The 22270-nt window shown below is 49.7% G+C and overlaps 1 protein-coding gene across 3 annotated transcripts in view; it reads right to left on the reverse strand.

Moving 5' to 3' along the window:
• The window catches only part of Adgrd1 (adhesion G protein-coupled receptor D1), a 114344-nt gene extending 95246 nt beyond the window's left edge, over nt 1-19098 (reverse strand). For 2 of the 3 annotated variants that reach the window (NM_001432115.1, NM_001432116.1), the window contains 4 exon segments: nt 2610-2732; nt 7607-7690; nt 18512-18548; nt 18633-19098. In NM_001432115.1, the coding sequence (NP_001419044.1) occupies nt 2610-2732; nt 7607-7690; nt 18512-18548; nt 18633-18698 (310 nt within the window). In that variant the 5' untranslated portion in view covers nt 18699-19098. 3 annotated transcript variants of the gene reach the window in all.
• Nucleotides 19099-22270: the final 3172 nt, after the last annotated feature.

Raw genomic sequence — 22270 nt, forward strand, 5'->3', positions numbered from 1 at the left:
GTGAGGTCACCCCCCCACCCCCCACCCCCACCCCCGGTATAGAAAGACACAATGTCTCGTGTTCTCTCTCATCCACAGAGCCTCACTTTGAAGTCTTAGATTTGTGTGTTTAATTTGGAGCGCCTGTAGAGAAGCCAGAAAGGGCCCGTGAGAAAGGGGAGGGGACGAGGCCTGAAGGTACGAGGTGGTAGGAGAATGCATGTTCTATGAAAGCAGAGTGAGGCATGCTGGAGGTTAAAGGGTTAAGCATGGATGGGGGAGGGGCGTCGGGGGAAGGAAGGACGGGGTTGAGGATGCTGAGCTAATGAAAGCTAGAGATGTGTGAAAAATACCTCTGAACACTCACTACCTTGTAAGCTAATTAAAATATATAATTTTAAAGAGGAATTTGAACAGAAGTTCCTGGCATAGGTGAACAATGAGGCTCTCGGAAGATATGGGTCCTTCTCAGTGCCAATCTCGGATACCCTCCTGCAAGTTACGTATTGGTCAGGGAGGCCTCAGAGACTTCTGAGGCAACACAAGTTCTTGCCCTTTCTCTGGGTTGCCCGCCATAACTAGACGGTAAGACCCTGTTGCCGAAGACACCACACACTTTGGTGACAGGGCAGAGAGAAATCAAGCTAGGACTGACTGGGAAGCCTCTCTCCTGGCTAGCTTTCATGGTGCTGGAGAGGGTTATGCATGCCACCGAGGGAAGAAAAGTAATTGTTGTTCTTATTCGTGGCTGGACCCAACATGGGACAATACTGACCTGCTAGGCAAGGTATGCCCACGGGCGTAATAGTGGTGTGTGTGTTGTGAGGTAACCAACTAGCTTCTAATTGGATGGGAGGCCTTGCCCTCCTCCCAGGAAGGAGTTCATACCTGGTCCTGTAAACTTGGTCCACAGCCTATAGCTGGGGAAGGAGTAGACCTTACAGGGGAGTTGCTTTAATGAACGGACACGTGATCAAAGTGCCTTCTAAGTATGTATCTTTAAACCCATAGACCAGGGCAGCTGCCAACCCTGGTCAGAGAAGCTTCCTTTTGCAGTGGGCAGTGGTTAATACAGAGATTTGTGAGCGTTCAAAGTGCTGGGAATGTCTGGCTATTGAGTGTTTATCCCTAAGTAGAGCATCTGTATGGACCCTTCCGAGACATGGGGAACGTCACAGAAGAGGAGGCAGAAAGAATCTAAGAGCAGGGAGATTGAGAGGAGAGCTGTGAAATGCTATCTTCTGGATCTGACATGGTTGTAGCACCCCCCACAAGCTCACAGCGGCTCTGGGCTCTGGTTGCCTGCCCAAGGCCAAGTCAGTCAACGTTCCAACACAAACTGGGGAAGGGCTTATCGGGTCCCACCCACCCTCCACCACCACCCCCCAGCTGAAGTATTATTGACAGTTGATGACTACTGGGGGAGGAGTCGGTCTTCAGGGGGTGTGGCCACTGCAGGTTGCCCCTGCTCTGGTGGATGGTCACACACCCATACACTTACAGACGGAGCCAACTGAGTGAATAGGTCATGAAGAGAAGAGAAAGAGGACATGAATCTGGCTTGGATGGTAAAGGAAGATGTCCCCAAAGGATTCAAATGTGGCCCAGTTATGTCTGCATGAAGTCCCGACCTTAAGGGGAGAGGTGGGACCCGCCTTCTTTTTGACACATCTGTCTTGACTTCCAGCCATGGGTCACAGGCTGGAGCAGGTCCAGCCACCATCCAGTCACCCTCAGTGAACACATAAGAAGTGAACTCGGTTTGAGGGTTAACAGGCACACCCTACCCTGCCAGGCCTGACCCATCATCAGCATCCCAGAACCGAAATAACACTGGGAGAGCCACCCCATCAATTTCCTTCCCACAAAGGCCGGGCTCCATCCCAACCCAAGTGACATATAACTCAGTGGCTCTGTTTTAAACAGGGATGTTCCCCATTCTTCTACAAGGTTAAGTATTTTGATCTCCTGGCTCTGTAACGCAATGTCCTAACTTTCAGACTCCGGGACGGGCCTACAGGCTGCAACCCTGCCCTCCTCCCCCCTCTCTAACTTCTAACTTGTACCTGACACTTTCACACATGCTGCAGCTGACACGAACTCTGTCCTCTTAGGCTGGGGACATGATTCAGCAGGCAGCAGTAATCACAGCACAAGCATGAGGACCTCAGTTCAGATGTCTGGAACCCACATTTAGAAGAAAAAAATCCAGGTATAGCATTGTGCACATGGAACCCCAGTGCTACAGCAGGGGAATTTCTAAAGGATTCTTAGGGCTGTCGGCCTAGCTCCAGGGTCAGTGAGAGACTCCATCTCAGGGAATAAGGCAGAAAGTGATAGAATAGGATCCCCAGATGTCTTCTCTAGAGTATGGGCACACTTACTAAGCACGCACACACCCATGCACACATACACATGCACACATACACACATGCACACACATGCACAGACTCTGTTAACATGTGCCACTAGGGTTGGGAATTTAGCTCAGTGGTAGAGCGCTTGCCTAGCAAGCGCAAGGCCCTGGGTTCGGTCCCCAGCTCCGAAAAAAGGAAAAAACAAACAAACAAACAAACAAACAAAAAACATGTGCCACTAACAGGGTGGCATGAACCCCAGCCCCAACTCACCCTCAGGTCCACACTGGGCCGGGTTGCTAATACAGGATGACTTGTACCTGCCGTAGTAGAGAAACGTCACCCCCTTCTCCTCCTTGAGGTAAATACTTTTGTTCACCTTCCCTTCCATGATATCTAAGAGAGGAAAAGGACATGTGAGCTCCCCTGTTGCCACTGGAAGACTAAAGACACATATCAGACTTACAAGCAACTTACAAATGGGTGCCCAGCGTTATCTCTCCTCATAATGCATTTATAATGTCACAGTATTCCCTGATAGTAATCTCGCTCACTAGTACTTAATTATTGATATTGAGGATGTGAATGATTCATAGGTTTAAGTGTTAGGGAATAAATTATTACCTTCTATTAATGTCAGGTCTGCATAACCTATGTTTTAATGACACAATATCGTAACAGACATGTTTGCCAACTGTTGAACCCTGAACGCCACTCATACTCCTGCTGTTAGAGTCCCTCCCACTCGGCCTCACACTGAGCCTTCTGAGTGGAACACACTCACTGGTTAAGTGTGAGGGCACTGTAGCAACCCTATCCTTCCCAGGTACTCACTGAAGCATTCCGGGGTCTCCATGTGGACAGCCTAAGCTTTAGAGCCATGTCCAGACCCGGGAGGAACCACAGCGCCATTTTAAAAGTCCCAGAAGGACCTACCAACAGTAATCCCGGAGAGCCTCAAACCTGGGTCTCCAGCACAGTTCATTCAATTATCATGCTTTGTCTGTCATGTGCTGTGTGCTTTACAGACAGATGAGTGAAGATTGTAAAAAAAAAAACAAAAACAAAAACAAAAACAAAACATTGGTCGGGGGCTCTTGCTATGCACCAGAATGAACAAGAACAGACACTGCCACAACCTGTGTAGGAACAGGGAGGTGACAGTGTATGTCCTTCTGGATCCTGGCCAAGTCTACGTTCAGGATCTAGAGACTTTGCTCAAACGTACCACTGGCTAGCTACAACACTCCCTGTCATGTGGCCCTTTCCCCCAAGGGCCCTAGTGTTGAAACTTTCTGGTTCTACTTATCCCATCGGTTGCCATGAGAGAGCTATATCTCACTTCGCTAAATGGATAACTAGCCACAAGATAATTGAGTCAGATTGCCCAGGCCCCAAAACCAGACTGCTTGCTTAGTAAAATCATTTAGAAATGCCAAACAGCCCACAGTGGAGAAAGAAATCAGGTGCCGGGCTAAGAAAAGATAGGGAAAGGCGGGCGCAATTCGAACAGGCTTTCTACACCCATCGAATGCTCCCCTCCCCTCGGCTCCGAGCTCAAGGGAATTACAGGCTCTGGGTACCTAACTGACAATCATGTGACTGGAGTGGGTGTGTCTTTCAGAACGCAGCTGCGGAAATGCTGATGGGATATTTACGGGACCAGTTTTTGGATGCGTGTTTTACTCCGGGTTTTCATGAGCTGGGCGTGGTTACTGCCCTCCACCCAACCCCGCTCCACGACACAGTGTTATAAAAAAAATCCAATTTCTGCAGAGCATGGTGGTGTGCACCTGGGGAGGCAAGAGGAGCGGGGACTTTAAGTTCATCCTTAGCTGCATAGAGAATTCGAGGCAAGCCTGGGCTACATCTACCTTGTCTCCAAAAAGAGGGGGAAAAAAAATCCATTTTCAATGTTTAGAAATGATCTGGGCAGTGTTTGTTTTTGCTTCTGAGATCAAGCGACTGATTCAAAGGAGCCTGACAGGGGTTGGGGATTTAGCTCAGTGGTAGAGCGCTTGCCTAGCAAGCGCAAGGCCCTGGGTTCAGTCCCCAGCTCCGGGGGGGTTGGGGGGGGACAAAAGGAGCCTGACAATGTGGAAGAGCCTCCACCCATCCCAGACATGGATATCAGGAAGGCTGCGTGGCTTTTCCCAACGCCCTGTCGCGCTCACTCTCTCTCTCTCTCTGGATTTCCACCGCTTGTACCTGGCCACCCATTCCTTTACCAGCCAAGGGAGCAGGTCCCACGGAACCAGACTAGATGAGCTCTTAAACAGTCACTGGGATCCAAATTTGATAGGACCAAGTCCCGGTGCTCACCTACGGTCGCAGACAAGTTGGAGTAGGCAGAGTCATTGGTAAAGACAAAGGTAGCATTGTGGGAGAGAGGCACAGTGAGGTTGAGGGTTCGCAGCGCTGGGTGAAAGGACAAAAGAGAGGACAACGCATGAGTGACGTGAGACACATGAGCGGAAACAGCACATCTCTCACCACGGCATACAGATGACAGGCTCCTCCTGGCCCTCTGGCCCTCCCCACACTCCCTGTATGTTTCTCCAGGAGAATCAATAGCCAGTTCCAATGGCCGCCGAGTTGGGTCATGGCTGACCACGGCCAGAGTCTAGTAAATAACGCTCTCACTTTGCTGGCTTCCACTCCCAGGCAGATGCTTCGTTGAGAGATGTAGAGGTGAAGTCAGCCATGTACGAAGCATGGAGACACAGGGGGGAATGTGGTTGTGGTATGAAGGAGAGAGAAACGCTGTGGAAAACGGTTGCGTGAGATGGCAGTGGACGAGACAACAGAGGGTTCAGGCCACAGACAAAAGGGCTGCACATCCAGGAGGTGGCATCCAGAGCCATCCAGCTGTCCCCAACCTTGAGAGGTGCTGAGAGATTCCCAGCCTGTCTCTGCATCCTGGGGAGCTGCTCTCATGATGACCCACACCTGTTCAGCAACACAGACCACAGAGGGGGCTCCAACAGGAAGACACAGTGCCAGCGCCACATTGCACAGGGTGGGGTTAGGCGTGGAGCCATCGAAGATTTCAACACAAATCAACACACTCAGTCCCTGCCGCGTGTCGTGGGACTTCAGAACACCCTAAGCTTCTCACTTAATCAGCAACAGTGAGCTCATATGGGGAAAGGGGATGAAACACCTGGAACGGAGGTCCTGAGGTCCCTTAAAACGCTCTTCCACTTAATCAAGGGATTGCCTCTCAGAGGCTTCAGAATAAAGACTTCCGAAGGGGGAAAAATGATTTTGACAAAGGACGATGCTCTGTTTTCCCTAGAGCCAACATACCAGCTGGCACAGGGTACTGCCACCCTTACTAAAATAGAGTGGAGAAAATTCTTGGTTGCCACACAGGCTGCAGGGGCCACCAGCATCCTATCACATGGGAGGGCCCAGGAAGGATGGATGAGCCTCTTAGTCAGAGCCCTTCGAAGAGGCCCCGCCCACAACTGGCTCCAAGCCCTCAGCTGGTGCTCTAGAATGGAGGGTTTTGCTTTAATTCACTTTATATAATATATATATGTGTGTGTGTGTGTGTGTGTGTGTGTGTGTGTGTGTGTACATATATGTATATATACATATATATTTTATCTTTTTTTTTTGGTTCTTTTTTTTTTTTTTTTCGGAGCTGGGGACCGAACCCAGGGCCTTGCGCTTCCTAGGTAAGCGCTCTACCACTGAGCTAAATCCCCAGCCCCTATTTTATCTTTTAAAAATACACCCTTCTCTATCGCATGTGTGCCCATGCACGCATGTTCGTACGACACAGCTTGTATCTAGAGGTCAGTGGACGACTTGAAGAGAATGTATTTCCTCCTCCCATTGTGTGGGTCCTGGAGATTGGACTGTGGTTGTCAGACTTGGGAACAAGTACCTTTATCCGCTGAACCATACTGCCAGCTCTTTTTTTATTTTCCAAAATGGGGCTTGTGTATGCCTTGGGGGACGCATGTCACCGTAGGAGGATAACCTGTAGGATCCATTTCTTTTAGCTCGTAGGTCCCCAGGATTGAACTCAAGTCATGAAACTTGGCAGCAAGCACCTTTGTTCACTGAACTATCTTACTTGGTTCTGGGCTCCAAAGTTTTAAGGAGATACCTTAGAAACTTCTGCTGAGGTTTCCGTGAGGAAGCTGACAGGGAGCTGGGGTGGGCAACATGGCCACCAGCAGTGTTTTGAATGCCTTGCACCGGGATCTGTGTATCTACAGAACAATGGCAGTGTGTGTGTGTGTGTGTGTGTGTGTGTGTGTGTGTGTGTGTGTGTGTGTGTGGTCAGTGTGTCTCTGTGTGTCTGTCCATGTGTGTGTCCACATTTGACATTCTTTTTTTTTTTTTTTCTTTTTTTTCAGAGCTGAGGACCAAACCCAGGGCCTTGCACTTGCTAGGCAAGTGCTCTACCACTGAGCTAAATCCCCAACCCCCACATTTGACATTCTTTTTTTTTTTTTTTTTTTTTGGTTCTTTTTTTCGGAGCTGGGGATCGAACCCAGGGCCTTGCGCTTCCTAGGCAAGCGCTCTACCACTGAGCTAAATCCCCAACCCCCACATTTGACATTCTTAAGAGTAACACCTATATAAAAAATAAAGTGGAAACCTCCAAAACTCATCCTGAATTGGTACTCTTTAATAAGGAGTTCTTTGTGGACAGGATATGCTCCTAACTGTCCCAGGTTTCTCCAGTATCATCATCTAAGTTCAGGGAGACAGAGAGCCTGACGCCTCCTGTGGACCTGGCACCAGGCAGATCGTCTTAGGGGATGCTGGCTGGTGTGTGGTTAGGTGGTTGGTAGACAGGGGACACCTTGCTCAGTGACCTTAAAGCAAGAGACTGTGTCGAAGTTCGTCCTGATTCATAGCACCGACCTCACACCAGCTTGCTGTGGCAAACCAGCTCTGTGCACCCACAGACACTCACCCAGACTCACACCATAGCAAGAGGTTCCACATCATTAAGGTTTAGGAAACCCTGCCCCTTCTGTCATAATGTAGAAAGTCTCATTAAAAAAAAAAAAAAAAAAAAAAAAAAAAAAAAGCACTTAGCAGTGACCATCACTGAACAAGAGTGCTCGCCCATCTCCATCACCCCAGTTCCAATGTGTCCTGGGGTACCTAGAGAGTCCCTCTCTCCAGGCTCCCCGGCCCCAGCCTAGGGGCTATCCCTGAAGGCGGTATCATCACCCTCAGGTTCCACGCCCACGTCTGCAGGCTCCACGCCCACGCCTGCGGGCATTCCGTCTCCTGTCTACCTCCAGTTGTATCCTGAAGCTCCCGGATCCCCTCCACATTTTCCAGCGGCCAGTAATGAGAAGCAGAGGCTAAGACCTCAAACCCTGCAGAGAAAGGATGGAAAAGTTTACATCACAATTAGGGAGGCAGGAACTGAAGATTGGAGCTGTCACCCCAGCACCTGAAAACTGAAAAGGAGTGAAATTGTCATGATGCCCATGGACCTGGCCGAAAGGCATTAGGAAAATTCAATAGACACTCCCCGTTAAACAAAAACCAGCACTTTAAAATAGAAATCGATGGCTAGTTTCTTAATTATATGGGACAGGACAAATAGGGAGAGACGCCTCCTAACTCAGGAGAACAAAAGCCCAGCGTCTTTAGGTACAAGGCAGCTGCCCATTAGTGGAGGGGAAAGATAGAAATACCTATTATCTGGATGCTTCTTGGATTGGCTTCAGAGAAAACATCCGATATAATTGGGCCGCAAAATGAAACAAGGTTTCAAATGACTTTACAAGAGGTAGGTGCTAACCGCAATGCCTCTCCAGGCATCACAGAGGTGCTTGACAAACACTCCCCTGTGTCTTCTAACAGGAGCCCCGCAAGATAGCATATCCTTCCCTGATTTGTAAAGGGGAGAAGTGAAATTCCTGCTGGAGGGCTGGGGATGAGGCTCAGTTGGCAAATTGACGGGTATGTCTAAGTAGTTATCCTACCACCCAGACCCACCCAGACCCACCCAGACCCACCCGAAACCAGGTGTGGTAGTAAATGCTTGGCAAGTTAGGGTGGTGATCCCAGTGCCGGGTAGGCAGAGAAGGGATCTTGGAAGCTCATAGACCAGACGATTGGGCCAAACATGAGAGAATAAAGGAGACACCCAAAGTCCTCCGAAGTCCGCGCGCGCGCGTGCACACACACACACACACACACCCCACACTCCCCAATACATAAATATAAAAATAAAAAAACAAACAGGAATAGCCATAGCCAAGAAGAAATAAGAGGACCTGGGGCGTCAAGAAGGGGAGGGGACCAAAGATGCTGCTCAGCTGTACGCTGAAGGCTGCAGAGGTCTTGAGGGGAGCTGGGGACAAGCAGGGAGGTTGCAGTGAGAGGCGTTGGGTACCACGCATATGGGCAGACGTTCAGTAGGAGAAGGGGCCACAAGTGGCTCCTCTGCATATAGAAAATGGGCTTATGATAAAAGTGGCATTCTAAATCAAAGATTTGTTCACCACAGGTATTGAAGTCATTGGGCGTCTGGGGAGAAATAAGTTCCTACATCACTGGTAGGTTCAGACGGATCAAAATGAGTGTAACACAAAAGCTGCACTAGAAGCCGGTGGGATGGTGTTGGGAATTGGTTCTAACGCTTTTGTCTTAATTGCACTCCCAAAAGCCAAGCTTCCAGACCGCGCCCCCTGACTGGCTTCGATTGGTAATAAAGAATTGCGGTACAGCCAATGGCTGGGCAGAGAGAGATAGAGGCGGGGCTTTTAGATTGCGCAGCCAATGGACTGAGGGCAAGAGGGAGGAGAGGAGAATCAGATTTAAGAGCTGCCGGGAGAAACCATCAAGCAATGTTGGTGGAAAAGGAATGTGGCCCTGTTGAGGGGTGGGGGGTGGGGGGTGGCTCTCACGAAGGTAACAGGGGAACAAAAATAAAATATAGACTTAGAAGGTATTAAGCCAGGAATACTGGAGGGGAGTGCATAGTAGCCCAGGGGAGGTTTAGAAGTGACCAGCCACTGAGCTAGTCAAGGCACATCAAAATTAGTTGGTCTGTGTGTGAGTCTTTATTCGAGAATCCAGAGAGCACTGGGGCAGGTGCGGCATGAGCACTGCCTACACAGGAGCCAAAGCGGCTTAACCAATTCAGTGCTACAGGATGGTACACAGCTTTCGTTTCCGTTTGGGAAGCAGAGGCAGGGGGATCTCTGTAAATTCCAGGCCAGCCTGGTCTACAGAGAGAGTTTCCAGGACATCCAGGGATACACACAGAGAAATCCCGTCTCAAAAATCAACAGGAACAAGGGTGAGCCATATGCAGTGGCCCGTGCCTTGTGCCTGTATGTAATGAAGGTTTAGGGAACACTCTTTGCCGTTCTCCCTCACTCAAGTTCTCCCTCATCTCCACCACTCCGACACGTCCTTCCCTCCCTCTCGGGAGGTGGGAGGATTAGAAGTTCAGAGCCAGCCTCCAGGATATAATGAGTTCGAGGTCAACCTGAGCCGCACAAGACCCTGATTCAAATAGCTAGATAGAGAAATAAAAGTGCTCTGAGGTTTTTACATTTAGCTAATTTTCTAATAAATTAGCTAATTTTCTAGTAAACTTCTATATAGGAAACAGAACCATACTGTGAGGCAGCGTCCACACAGTATATCTATGACAGAAACTCGTTGGTTTCTGTTTTGTTTTTTTTTTGTTTGTTTGTTTTTTTGTTTTTTTTTTTTTTTTTGGTTCTTTTTTTCGGAGCTGGGTAAGCGCTCTACCACTGAGCTAAATCCCCAGCCCCGGTTTCTGTTTTTAGATGTATTCAATTTACTGCATTAATAAACTTCTCGTGGGATAGGTGTATGGGTCAGTGGAAGAGTATTCACATAAAATGCATGAGGATCTGGCTTCAGTGCTTAGACAGCAGAGAAAGGAGAGAAGGACAGAAGGAAGTAAGCAATGAAGCAAGGAAGGGAAGGAGGGAGGGAAGGCAGGAGGGAACCAAAGATAAAAGGAAGGGAGGGAGGACAGGAGGGACAGAAGGAAGAAGGGAAGGAAACGAAATCAGGAGAGATTGAAGGGAGGAAGGGAGGGAGGGAGGGAGGGAGGAAGGAAGGAAGGAAGGAGAAAAAGAGAAATGTTATCAAGGAAACCTACAGAAAGCTTAGACATAGTAAGAGTCAAAGGCAAAGAAATGCATTGCTTTTAGTCATAGAGCACCTCACTCTCCCAACTTTGCACATGGTCCCCGGCTTGTAAAGACTATGGTGGACAGTCTGCCAGACTTCTGCTGTTGGAATGGCAACCAAGAGGCCAGATGTGTGAGGCCAGTCAGTCCTGCAGAGGTTCAGAGGGAGTCCATACCAGTTCAGCCTCTCTAGAGAACTGTTTGGCTAAGTCTCTGCTGAGGTTAAGGGCACTTTCTCTCTGATGAAGTTAAGTCCGCTCCTAGGAATTTATCCTCATGAGGGTTCTCAAATGTTTGATCAAAGACCTGTATACAAAAGAAGTTGTCGTGGAATGTTTCCACAGGATCAAACGGCAGGCTGCTCATCCGAGGAGACAGTTGGCTAGATAATCAGAGCGTGTGTGAAGTGAGCTGGGGTGCGGCTGAAGCAGTCGTGAAGAATGGTGTGCACGGGTTGACAGAGCAGTGTTTAAAACAGCTGTGTCCGGAGTTTTCTGGTAGAAGGCTTGCCTAGGGTGCGAAAAGCCCTGGGCTCAATGCCCAGCAACACACACACACACACACACACACACACACACACCCCTGTGGTTTTGTTTGTTGACAATGGGTATGCTTGCTTATTAGCCCAAGCTGGCCCCAGATCTGTCATCCTCCTGTCCCTACCTCTCAAGGACTAGAATTAGGGATGTGTGCAGCTATAATAGGCTTACAGTGTTCTTTAATTGGTATCATTGGGGAAAAGCAGCAACAATAAAACAAACACACCAGCTTGACAAGATAAGTCGGCAGGTAAGAGAGCTTTCTAGACAAGCCTGATGATCTAAGTCCAATCCCCAGATCCCACAGCAGAAGGAGAAAATTGACTCTAAGACACACACACACACACACACACACACACACACACACACACACACACCTTTAATCTTAGCCTCGGGAGGCAGCAGCAAATGAATCTCTGAGTTTGAGGCCAGCTTGATCTAAATAGTGAGTCCCAGGACAGCCAGGGCTGCGTAGAGAGACCCTGTCTCAGAAGGAGGAGGAGGGGGAGGAGGGAGAGGGGGAGGGGGGAGGGGGAGGGGGAGGAGACAGAGGAGGAGAAAGGAAAGATGGATGGAAGGAGGACAAAACAAGAAGAGACAAAAGAAGAGTCCTATTGCCGTTACATCCTGTTCTCCCACCCTCTGACATGCTTTCCTTGACAAAACATTGTGAGGTCCCACCTTCAAAAATCACAGTGGCCCCAGGCATAGTCTTGGGTCAGCGATCACATTACAATCCAGGATGACAGCTAAAGTACTCCACCTTACTGAGCACCAAATACCTCATCTCTCGAAGTTCAGATCGCTGGCACCGTTTGCCAGGTTGTGTCTTAATTACTTTACACGCTGCTGGGATAAAACGCCTGGACAGAAGCAATTAATTCCAGGAAGGGTTTCTCCTGGCTCACTTTGAGGCTGCAGTTCATCACGGTGGGGTCTGAGGCAGCTGTTAACCGTTTGTCCAGAGTCAGAAAGCAGCGAGAAGTGAAGGCTGGTTCTCCGCTCACTTCCCTCTTTTCAGTGAGCCTAGGATTCCCAGTCCAGAGGATGGTACTGCCCATGATTCGTGTTCCAGTTACCTCTATTGTCTCGACACAGCCCAGCATCATCTGAGAGAAAAGCCTCCGTTGACTGATTTGTCTAGAGCAGATCAGGCATGTCTGTGGGGGAGCGTCTTAACGGCTAATTGTTATGGGGGAGCCTGGCTCACTGGAGGCGGCAACATATACTGGGCTATAGAGGAAGAGCTTGTACCAAAGAACAAGCCAGGGACCAGAGTCCTCTGCAGTTTCTGCTTTTATCCCTGCTTGATTTCCGGCTGGCTTCCCTCAGTGATGGACGGTGAACTGGAAATGTAAACCAGATAAACCCTTTCTTCCCTTGTATTGCTTTTGGTGGGAGTGTTTTATTAGGACGGTGGAGATCCATCCGTGACCGTGACCGAGAGTTTCCCTACCCCAATTAACCTCATCTAGATAACTCTCCACTTGCATGCCCGGAGGCCTGCCTCCTGGCGGATTCTGAGTCCTGTCAAGTTGGCGATGTTAATCTTCACAGTTTCCTCTGGTCCCCTTCGTGTCCCCACACAACTCCGGAATGCAAGTGAAGAACAGAAAAAGTCCTCCACCATAAAGAAACTGACTAAGGCCTAACTGACACTCGCAGGCAGGAAGCAGTGTCGGGCAGTCTCCGGCTGTGAGATGCCGGAACTCGGAAAGGCAAAAATCCAAAGTCTTCATTTTCAACCTTTAATATTTTTTTTTTGGCCCCTAGAACTGAGAATATCCAGTTTTAAAATCCCTCCTAAGCTTTTTATCCAATTCATGTCGGAAAAAGTCGGAAGCAGCAAGAACATCTATTAAACAAAGAACAGCTATTGGGTCTTCAGAATCCACCTCTGCCACGGTAAGCCACGTGGACACAGTGACCCTTCTACCATTTCTAATGAACAGGGCTACAGCTACGTCTGGGCAGAAAGGCTAGCTGGGAAAGCTATGGAGTCCCCTCCCAAAACAACAAGCCCATGCGAAGGAGATGGGACAAGACACTTGAGCTTCGTCAATACAGTCGCCATGATGTTGGCCTGAACCTCTAGACAGGACAAAGTCCCTGCGCTGTTCCCAGCGTCCTCTCACTATAGGAATCTGTCTGCACACAGAAGTCAGGGCTACTCCTTGGGGAAGCAGTGTGGGCTCGGGCGAGTTCCAAGAAGGAAGATTCCAGGTGCCTAACAAGCCAGGTGGCTGGACGGGAGAGCCAACACAGAGACACACAGAGAGCCAGCACACAGGGATCAGTCTACACAGTGTTAGAGCAGGAAGTGCAAGCAAGCAGTGGCAGCCAGCTTCTCGGGCCCCCAGAACAGACTAGTGTCATCCTGTGTGAAGGTTCCCCGGGAATCACCAGGTCTCCCAATTTCCCGTTTGATAAAGTGAAGCGTTTAATGTTCTTCAAAGACACTTCTCTTTGCAGCAGACAACCACCACTAGCCCGAAGGCAAAGAGCAAATGGCCCTGGGGTGCCTGGTCCCAGTTGCTATAGCTGAGATACAACTCCTTACACTTCGGGCTCAGGGAACATCTCAGAAGAGAAACCGGAAATTTCCTAGAGTCAGAGCACCAAGAAATCTGACGTGAGGTCTCCTAGCAATGACCAGGAAGCTTCAGCCATGGTTTCTCAATAGCATGGTTGTACAAGCAAGACCTGAACAAGGCCCAACAGCAATGGACACACCAACATGGAAGGGAAAATCTCACAGGACCCCCATCCCTAGACGAAGGACCACAGGCATCTAAGGAATGCTGAGAGATGGGTAATTATTCCTTCCCAGAGATGGCCTCCCTTGGTGGGCCAGGCTGACTATGAACTCAAAATCTCCTGCCTCCGCCTCTGCCTCTGAGTGCCGATGTGATAAGCATTCACCATTCTGCTGATTCAGGTGTCCCACTTTTGAAAGATAAGTCAGAAATACAGATGTTTTCAATTCGATTTGGAAATTTCCCCCAAGTACTGATATTGCCAAATTAGGGTTTGTTTTTTTTTTGCTTTGTTTTTAATTAAATTCGTGCGGTGTTAATAAGAAGGGCTAGACTCAGCCCACAGGTCCCTAAACACCCTTCAGGGTGGGATGACCCATGTCACTCAAAGTTTCGTAAGAGCAAGACAGCCCTGTTCTTCTGTGCGGGTGGGGAATGACAATCGAGGACTGTTCTCCAATCACAAAGGTGACAAACCCGTTACAGTCCTGGGGCTTTCTCAGGCTCCCACAGGGATGCCAGTAACATGACTTCAGGGACAGGAAACAGTGCATGGGGCAGACAGAGAGAAGAGAAGGACGGTGACAAAGGAAGAAGAGAGGAAGGACAGGAGAGACAGATGGAGGGGGGTGAGAAAGCAGCTGGAAGGGGAGGGGTTGGGGGAAGGTTTTAGTCGACATCACAGTTAGAAGCCAGTTCTTCGGGGTTCATTGTCCCATCAACCCTATATCAAGCCCATTTGAGGAGAAAGGGGGGAGGAAGAGAGATGAGCACTGCCATTCAAGGCCTCCATATCTCTAATCCGTCTCTCCCCTTCCCAGCCTAGTTCCTATGTGGTCAGCGGCCTCCCTTAGGGAATGCTCCTTTGGACTCTGCTAACAGGACACCAAAAGCCTGTAGGGACCAGGGGACGGGGAGTTAGTCCCTCCCTGCCATCTAACCCCAAAGTTCATGTCCCTGAAGGATGTTGCCTGCCTGTTGCCCCTGCTGTCTGGAATACCGTTTGCCATGTTTTTTCATAGCCGCCTCTTTCTAATCTGATCTCTGTTCCCCTTACAGAAGTTTCCTGACTCCAAGTCCTCATCCTGGTGACCTGGTGACCAGCCACTGTGTGTCAACCTGATCATTGGAGGTGATCGGGGAGGAGAGAGGGTTCATCTCTTCTTCTGTGTCCTGTGTCTACTGAGTCAAATTACAACCCTTCTGTGTGCATGCATGCGCGCGCGCGCGTGCGTGTGAAATTCAGGTTTTGCATTCGCAGACTCCCATTTTAAATGTTAGTAATTAAAAGCATAACTATATAGGTAGAATGAATGATAGAGTATAAGAACAACTAAACGGGATATAATTAAACATAAACATAGAATGACCACAGAATGTAATTATACACATAAAGTCTATTTATAAATCTAGCATCCTCCAGAAGAATCTCTACTTGCTCTATTTCCATGTATTTGATACGGAACAAACATTGGAGGTTTTTTCCTTCTTTTTTTAAATGCATTATGGGGGCTGAAGAGATGGCCCAGTGGTTAAGGCACTACCTGCTCTTGCATAAGGACCTGGGTTCGATTCTTAGCAACCCACCCAGCAGTTCACGACTACCTATAACTGTAGTCCCAGGGGATCTGATGCCCTCTTCTGACTTCTGCAGGATCCAGGTGAACAGATACACGCGTAGGCAAACACACATACACACACACACACACACACACACACACACACACACACACACAAAGCTTTCTTTTTTTTTTTTTTTTCTCGCAGCTGAGGACCGAACCCAGGGCTTTGCGCTTGCTAGGCCAGTGCTCTACCACTGAGCTAAATCCTCAACCCCCAAAGCTTTCTTTTAAAAACTCCATTGTGAACACACATTCTATTTGGCTGACCATCCAAAGATAGAGAATGGGATTCCTGGTGTGGCCCGGCGGGGTTACAGAAGTCCTTCATAAGCTGCCATGTAAATAACACCAAATTACAGCGACTGCCATTGCCTGCTTTGCATGCTGGGTAGTGCCTTGAAGCCTGCTGGACTGGAGTCAGCAGTCCTGATGGTCTGGAAGGAAGCTAGGTAACGACACAGCTTGCTATTTTCCCCAAGTTTCCAGTGCCTTGTTACAAACATCATCTATAAAAGGGCATGTTTATAAACTTTTACAAAGTGGCCTGCAATCTTGGCGAACGCCATTTATGGGTTTGGTTCTACCAACCCCGGAGCTTCCTAGGTCGTCCTGGGGGAGCAGAAGGCTGTGAGTCCGGCCCTGAGCTGTGAGAGGGTCTCAGATAAGTGTGGGGGTCAGTCTCCTCCCTGGATCCCCGCCACACAGCTTCCACTCCTGGTTTCCCCATCAAGTGGGAACTTGGTAAATGGTCTCTAAGGTCCCTTGCAACTGCAGCTACTATAATTCTGCTGTGGTGACAGCCCACGATCGCAGTCACAGGGAAACTGGGAAGGTGTCAGCATGCCAAAGGGCCTCACACCATTTCGAGACTTCGAAAACAGAGAGTGCACTTAAGGCATACATACAAGAATCCAGGAGCCGTCTGGTGACCTGGGTTCACCTAAACATAGTTGGCTGAAAATGCAGGTGACCTTGGCCCGGGACTTTCCTTTCTTTTCACAGACAGGATGTGGAAGATGGTTGGTGACTGTTTTCTGAGCTCTGCCTCGTGCAGAAGGCACAGGGTTGGAGCCAGGATGAGGCAATATAAGCACTTAACAGCTCTATCAGGGCCTCCCACACCCCAACCATGTGCTTGCTGGTGACCCCTAGGTGTCAGTTCCCCTAAATCCCTCTCATTCCTGTGAGCTTGAACCAACCACTCCAGCTAAAGGCTTCTTGCTGGCTGGCAGGTGACACAGGTAAGTGTGGGCAGGTGACACTAGGGGGCGAACCAGGGGGCTGGCTCTATGTTTTTCTTAAGCCCCTTTAGGCAACCCAAGTCCACTCACGTCCTTGTCGAATGACAACCCACCCTGACTCCCATTCTCCATGTCTGGACAGTCCCTTGGCTCATATATCAACTCGGTGCTGGTCTGGAGCTCTCGTGGTGGGGATGGGGAGGTAGGAGTGGGAGTGGAGGGGGCATGGCAGAGATCAGGTTTTCCTAAAGTCCCCATTGGGGGTTTCTCCTCCACAGGAGGAGAAATCCAACATGGCCTTGCAGAGAAGGCTAAATATTATAGAAAGTGAGTGTAGCCAAAAATCCAAAATGTAAGAAAGGTTGGGGGAGGCATTGAGGAAGCGGGGTGGAGGGGATAAAACAAACAAAGAACAGAAATAGAAGGGAGGAAGGAAGGAGGGAAAAGGAAAATAAAAGGTTAGGGGGAGACAGGAGAGGAGGAGGCAGGGGGAGGACAAACGAAGTATTAAGGATGAGGATGGGGATTGGGACCTAAAGGAAGCCCTCTCTGGATAGCTGTCCCAGATAACAGGACACTGAGAGGCACCTAGGCTCCCTGGCCTGGCCTTTGGACATCCTTAGGTTACATCTTCGCCTTCTTTGTCTGTGGTGCACGAAAGTTGACTGGGCTGAATGGCTGCTAGTGCTCTATTAAGGATGCTCGACCAGAAGACACTTGGCTCAGGCGGCATCAGGTCAGGAGTGAGCCTTCCGTACAGAACGAAGCGGAACCCACACCACTGGCATTTATAGAGTCCAGAACGCTAGCTCGAGTGTGGGAGTACGGGTGTGTACACATATAAGTATGTGCAGACACGTATGGTTGTGCGCATGTGTGTGGAAACTAAGTCAAAGGCCGAATTCTAGAAAAAGCCCCTGGAGCCTTCTTCTCTCGAACCAGCAACACACACGGTTCCAGGTCTGACTGACCAACGACGACGCCCTTTGGTATGGGCAACCCCCAGTCTCAGCAGGGAGGGAGAACTTTCCCTCACACAGCTTCCGGGAACCTTCTCCAGATCCATACCCTCTCTGTGGCCCTTCACCTTGTTCATCATGTTGGCTCGTGAGCCCCAACGGGGCAGGATTCCCATTTAGAGGCAACTGATCGGTTCTGCTGGGAATCCCAATCTCCCTGAGCTCTGAGTCACCGGCTTCCTTACTCTGACCCACCAGGCTTTTCCAGAAATGGGCTAGACGTTCTTACCCTTCGCCTCTGAACCTTCAGTAATAACCTCATTCCCGGAGAACCTGCCACAAGCAGGCAGGAAGCCCCTTCCCACCCATCCCCACTGTAGAGTGGCACCCCTCTTATCTATAACAGGGCTGGGATCCATCCTTCCAGCAAGTGTCACCCTCCTGCTTCTAAAAAGGGAGTCACAACAGCCAAAGGCAAATGTCCCAATGGCGACCCGCCCCTTCACCCCCTCCGTGCATGTTCAGCGCAAGTGGCGAGTGCCACTTGGTGGTATCCAGGACACTCAGGAGGGCAGCTCCCAGCGGTGATGCTGGAGGCACCAGGGAGAAGAGGCACAAGGGTGACGTTGAAAGAGTAACTCTATTCTGAAGAGCATGTCTCCTTAATTAGAAGAAAACACCTGACCTGGAGCAGGAAGCAGCTGGGACAGAGACCAGCAGCCTGTAGACAATGGTCACACCAGGGCTGTCGTCTCAAAAGGACAGAGTGTATTTTCTAGGGACGAGGATCCCATCAAGGGGTTAAACAAGTAATTTCTGGTGTACCCCCACAAAGGCAAGGAGAAAAGCGAACAGCGAACAGCGGTGGGGAAGGGAGACGGGGGGGGGGGGCTTACCTGGATGCTCCTGGGCTCTGGGCTGCGTGCCACACACCTGCAAGGAAAGATCACAGGATGAGTGCCAGGACATTCTCCCGAAGATGCGTATCCCAGCTGCTTTGGCGGCCTAGGGCATTACCTGGAAGCCACAGAAGGACCAGAATAGCCAGACCCAGTGGCAAGACAGCGCTGGAAGCTCCTTCATGGTGGGAACCAGGCAGTGGGATTCCCCCACAGCCTGCGGGGAACTTCTCTACCTCCTGCCTCCTGGGGACAAGGACATCTTCATCACAGGTTTCTGGCCACAAAGTCCCCTAAAGTCTGTGATGTACAGTGCCTGAGAGCAGTTGGGACGATTGTCCTCTCCGAAGTGGAGTCTTCAGGGACCTGAAGGCTAGATGCAGTGCTGGGTTGGGTAAGCACTCCTTCTCAGCTCCACCAGAGTCCCCAAGCCTCTGGCTGTTGCCGGGCAGGCCAGGACCTCTGTGGGCTCAAGAGTCTGTGTCCTGGTCCTGGGACTGGTGGGCACTTGTCTCCCGTCTCAAGTCTCAAGTCAGAGCTCAGAGCCCAGAGCTCAGCCCGTAGCTTGGAGCTTGGTGATGTGTGTGCTGCCTCCCTCCGCAGCTGAGCTCCGCCACACCTCGTTGGCCCAGAGTCCAGCCCGTGGCTTTGGGTGGAGAGCCAGAGTGATGTCAGCGGGCCTCAAACTTTGTTCTCCTCTATTTATATCCATCCCACTCTGGCCTTTCCTGGGTCCTAACACTAGTCTGTTAGGAACAATTAAGTCCTTCCCAGGGCTTTCCCATCAAAAGGTGGCCAGACTGGCCTAGAGCTATATGTTTGTGCCAGAGAGTATATGTGTGTAAGTGTGGGAGAGGTTGTGAGGGTGAGACTGTGTGCAAGTGCAGTGATGAAAGTGTAAGTGTGTGGGGTGAGAAAGTATGTGTGTGTGTGCGCGCACGCGCACGTGTGTGCAAGTATATGTGTGAGTATATGGGGTGCAAGCAGGTGTAGGTATTGAAGGATAATGAGCACTGGGCGTGTATGGGAAGTGAAACTAGTGAGAAGGATGGGGAGGAAGCAGAGGGGTGTGACAGTGTGTGAGGGTGTGAGCAAGTGTGTGAGGGTGTGAGCAAGTATGTGAGGGTGAGAGCAAGTGTGCAAGGCTGTGAGCAAGTGTGCAAGGCTGTGAGCAAGTGTGTGAGAGTACAAGTGTGGAGAGATGTGGGTGTCAGGAGTGTGGATGGATTGTGGGTGAGTGTGGGCCTACATATATTAAGATATCTTCTGCTCTGTGCCTTCAGGTCGCCATGTACTTGTGAGTGTGGATGTGCACAAGTGTGTGTGTGTATGGGTGTGGTCCTGTAGAAATGGGGGGATGAGAATGTATGCATGTGATGTGTGTATATATGTAATGTGTGTACATATGTGATGTGTGTACACATGTGATGTGTGTATGCCTGTGAAGTGTGTATGCATGTGAAGTGTGCATGTATGTGATGTGTGTATGCCTGTGATGTGTGCATACTCTTTGGATGTGTATGAGTGTGTCCATGTAAGGCGTGTGGGTGCATGTGGGTATGAGTGTAGAGGAGTGTGGCTTGTGAGCAGGTGTGAGGCACACATAATACGTGTCTATTCTCAGTAGCATCCTCAACGTCTCATAAGTGCAAGGGGGGCAGTGAGTTAAAAAGCACGCACTGTTCCTGCAGAGGACCTGAGTTCAGTTCCCATCACTCACATCAGGCAGCTCATAACTGATTCCAGGAGATCCAACACCCTCTCTGGCCTACTCATGCACCTATACACATAAACTCATGCAGCCTCACACACATACACATAAAGAAAACTGAGAAATCTTTAAGACAGGTATAGGTACTTTGTGACCGGGTGTGACTCAGTACCACTGTGCACACGTATGTATTGCAGGCTCATTCCTATCGGCACCCTCAAAATCCCTATCAATATCAGTAAGCACAGGTGTGGATCGCACTGGGAGCTCCGCTGAGATCTGGGTCTTGTTCAAGCATGGGAAAACACAGGAAAGGGAAAAGAAGGGAAGGGAAGGGAAAAGAAGGGAAGGGAAGGGAAGGGAAGGGAAGGGAAGGGAAGGGAAGGGAAGGGAAGGGAAGGGAAGGGAAGGGAAGGGAAGGGAAGGGAAAGACCAGGGTTGGGGATTTAGCTCAGTGGTTAGAGCGCTTGCCTAGGAAGCGCAAGGCCCTGGGTTTGGTCCCCAGCTCCGAAAAAAAGAACCAAAAAAAAAAAAAAAAAAGAAAAGAAAAGAAAAAGAAAAAAGAAGGGAAAGACCTACATGAACCTATCCAGAGCTGACCATGCTCTCTCTTTAACCCGCCTTCCAGAAGGGCACCCCCTGATCTTTGACACCATCCTTAATCGGACCACCCCCACTTAGAACCCAACCAAGTCAGACTTCCCGTTAACTGTGCCTCAATTTAGCAGAAGTCAAGACTTGATCCATCTTGCTTCGAATGTTCAAACATGCATACACGCACGCACGCACGCACTCACATAAGCACCCACCCACTTGCCCTTCCCGCAAAGTATATCCAGTAGCGACCCCAAGGCACAAAACTCCTTCACTCCCAACTCTCCCCACTTGTGTGCTCTTGGGCAGGGCTGTCTCCCTACTGAGATTCTCTTCTGCAGACTGGAAGGCAGCACCAAGTGTCCAGGAGATACAGACTAACATATAAGGCCCTTAATGCAGGGCTTGGAAGAGAGGTACCACATTCAATAAATGTTCCGATTACTACGATAAAATGGAAAATAACACCCAATAAACTTGGCTATCATTATCATCTCAATAGCCCTGACTTTAAATGGGAATTAAGAGTCCTGAGTCCAGCACGCTTCCTAAAGAGGATGGGGAAAGGGTTTCCAGCTCCTGGATGGGGGAGGGGAAAGGGACGTCAAAACGCAAGGTGACTGCAGTAACTCTTGCCCGCTCTGACAACTTCTCTTATTATCTGGTCACCTCACTACGGAAGGTTCCAGATGGTTCTATAGATAGCCCTCCTCCCAGAGCCAGAGAAACTGGACTCTGACCTGCAGGCTGTTTGTAATAATGACCTTTAGCTTGGTGCCTAGGTGCTGTTCAGGGAAAAGGGGATTTATAACTTTCTTCTCGGTTCAAGTCTTCTCCTCCCTTCCCTAGAAGGACGTGGAGGGAGGGGCCTCAGCCCCATCCAAACCCAAAAGATTAAACAGATCGCTGAGTACAGGCCTTTTTGTTTCCAAAGTTGAGAATAAAACCAGGAGTTTCTTTTAGTATAAATGTGTCCTTGGATAAAGGGAGACACTAGATTCAATGACAACTGCAAAAAGTAGATAAAAAATAGATTTAGCAGGACCATCTGCCGGGCGTGAGAGCCTAGCTACGAGGTCCCAACCCATGGAGTGCTCACAGTACTTCTGCACCCTCACAGGCTGGAGTAGCAGGGCACCACCATCCTCCATGCTCCCTCAACGCTGGCTTTGAAATCTCAACTGTGGAGAACTGTATAAAGCTAAGGTGGTGAATAAAAGTTGGGCTGTTGTCTGAGGTGGTAACACACAGCTTTATTCCCAGCACCTAAGAGGAAGATACAGGCTGGTCTCTAGGAGTTGGAGGTCTATATAGAGTTCTAGGTGAGCCAGGACAATGTAGTTGAGATTTGGCCTCAAAGCGGGAGGTGGTGGAATGGGTATCAGCTGCAGTTCTCTGTGGGAGGAACAGCTCTACCCCAATTGACTGATCCATGAACTTCAGTTCAGACT

Source organism: Rattus norvegicus, chromosome 12, assembly GCF_021556685.1.
Source record: "Rattus norvegicus strain SHRSP/BbbUtx chromosome 12, alternate assembly SHRSP_T2T, whole genome shotgun sequence".
Taxonomy (NCBI): domain Eukaryota; kingdom Metazoa; phylum Chordata; class Mammalia; order Rodentia; family Muridae; genus Rattus; species Rattus norvegicus.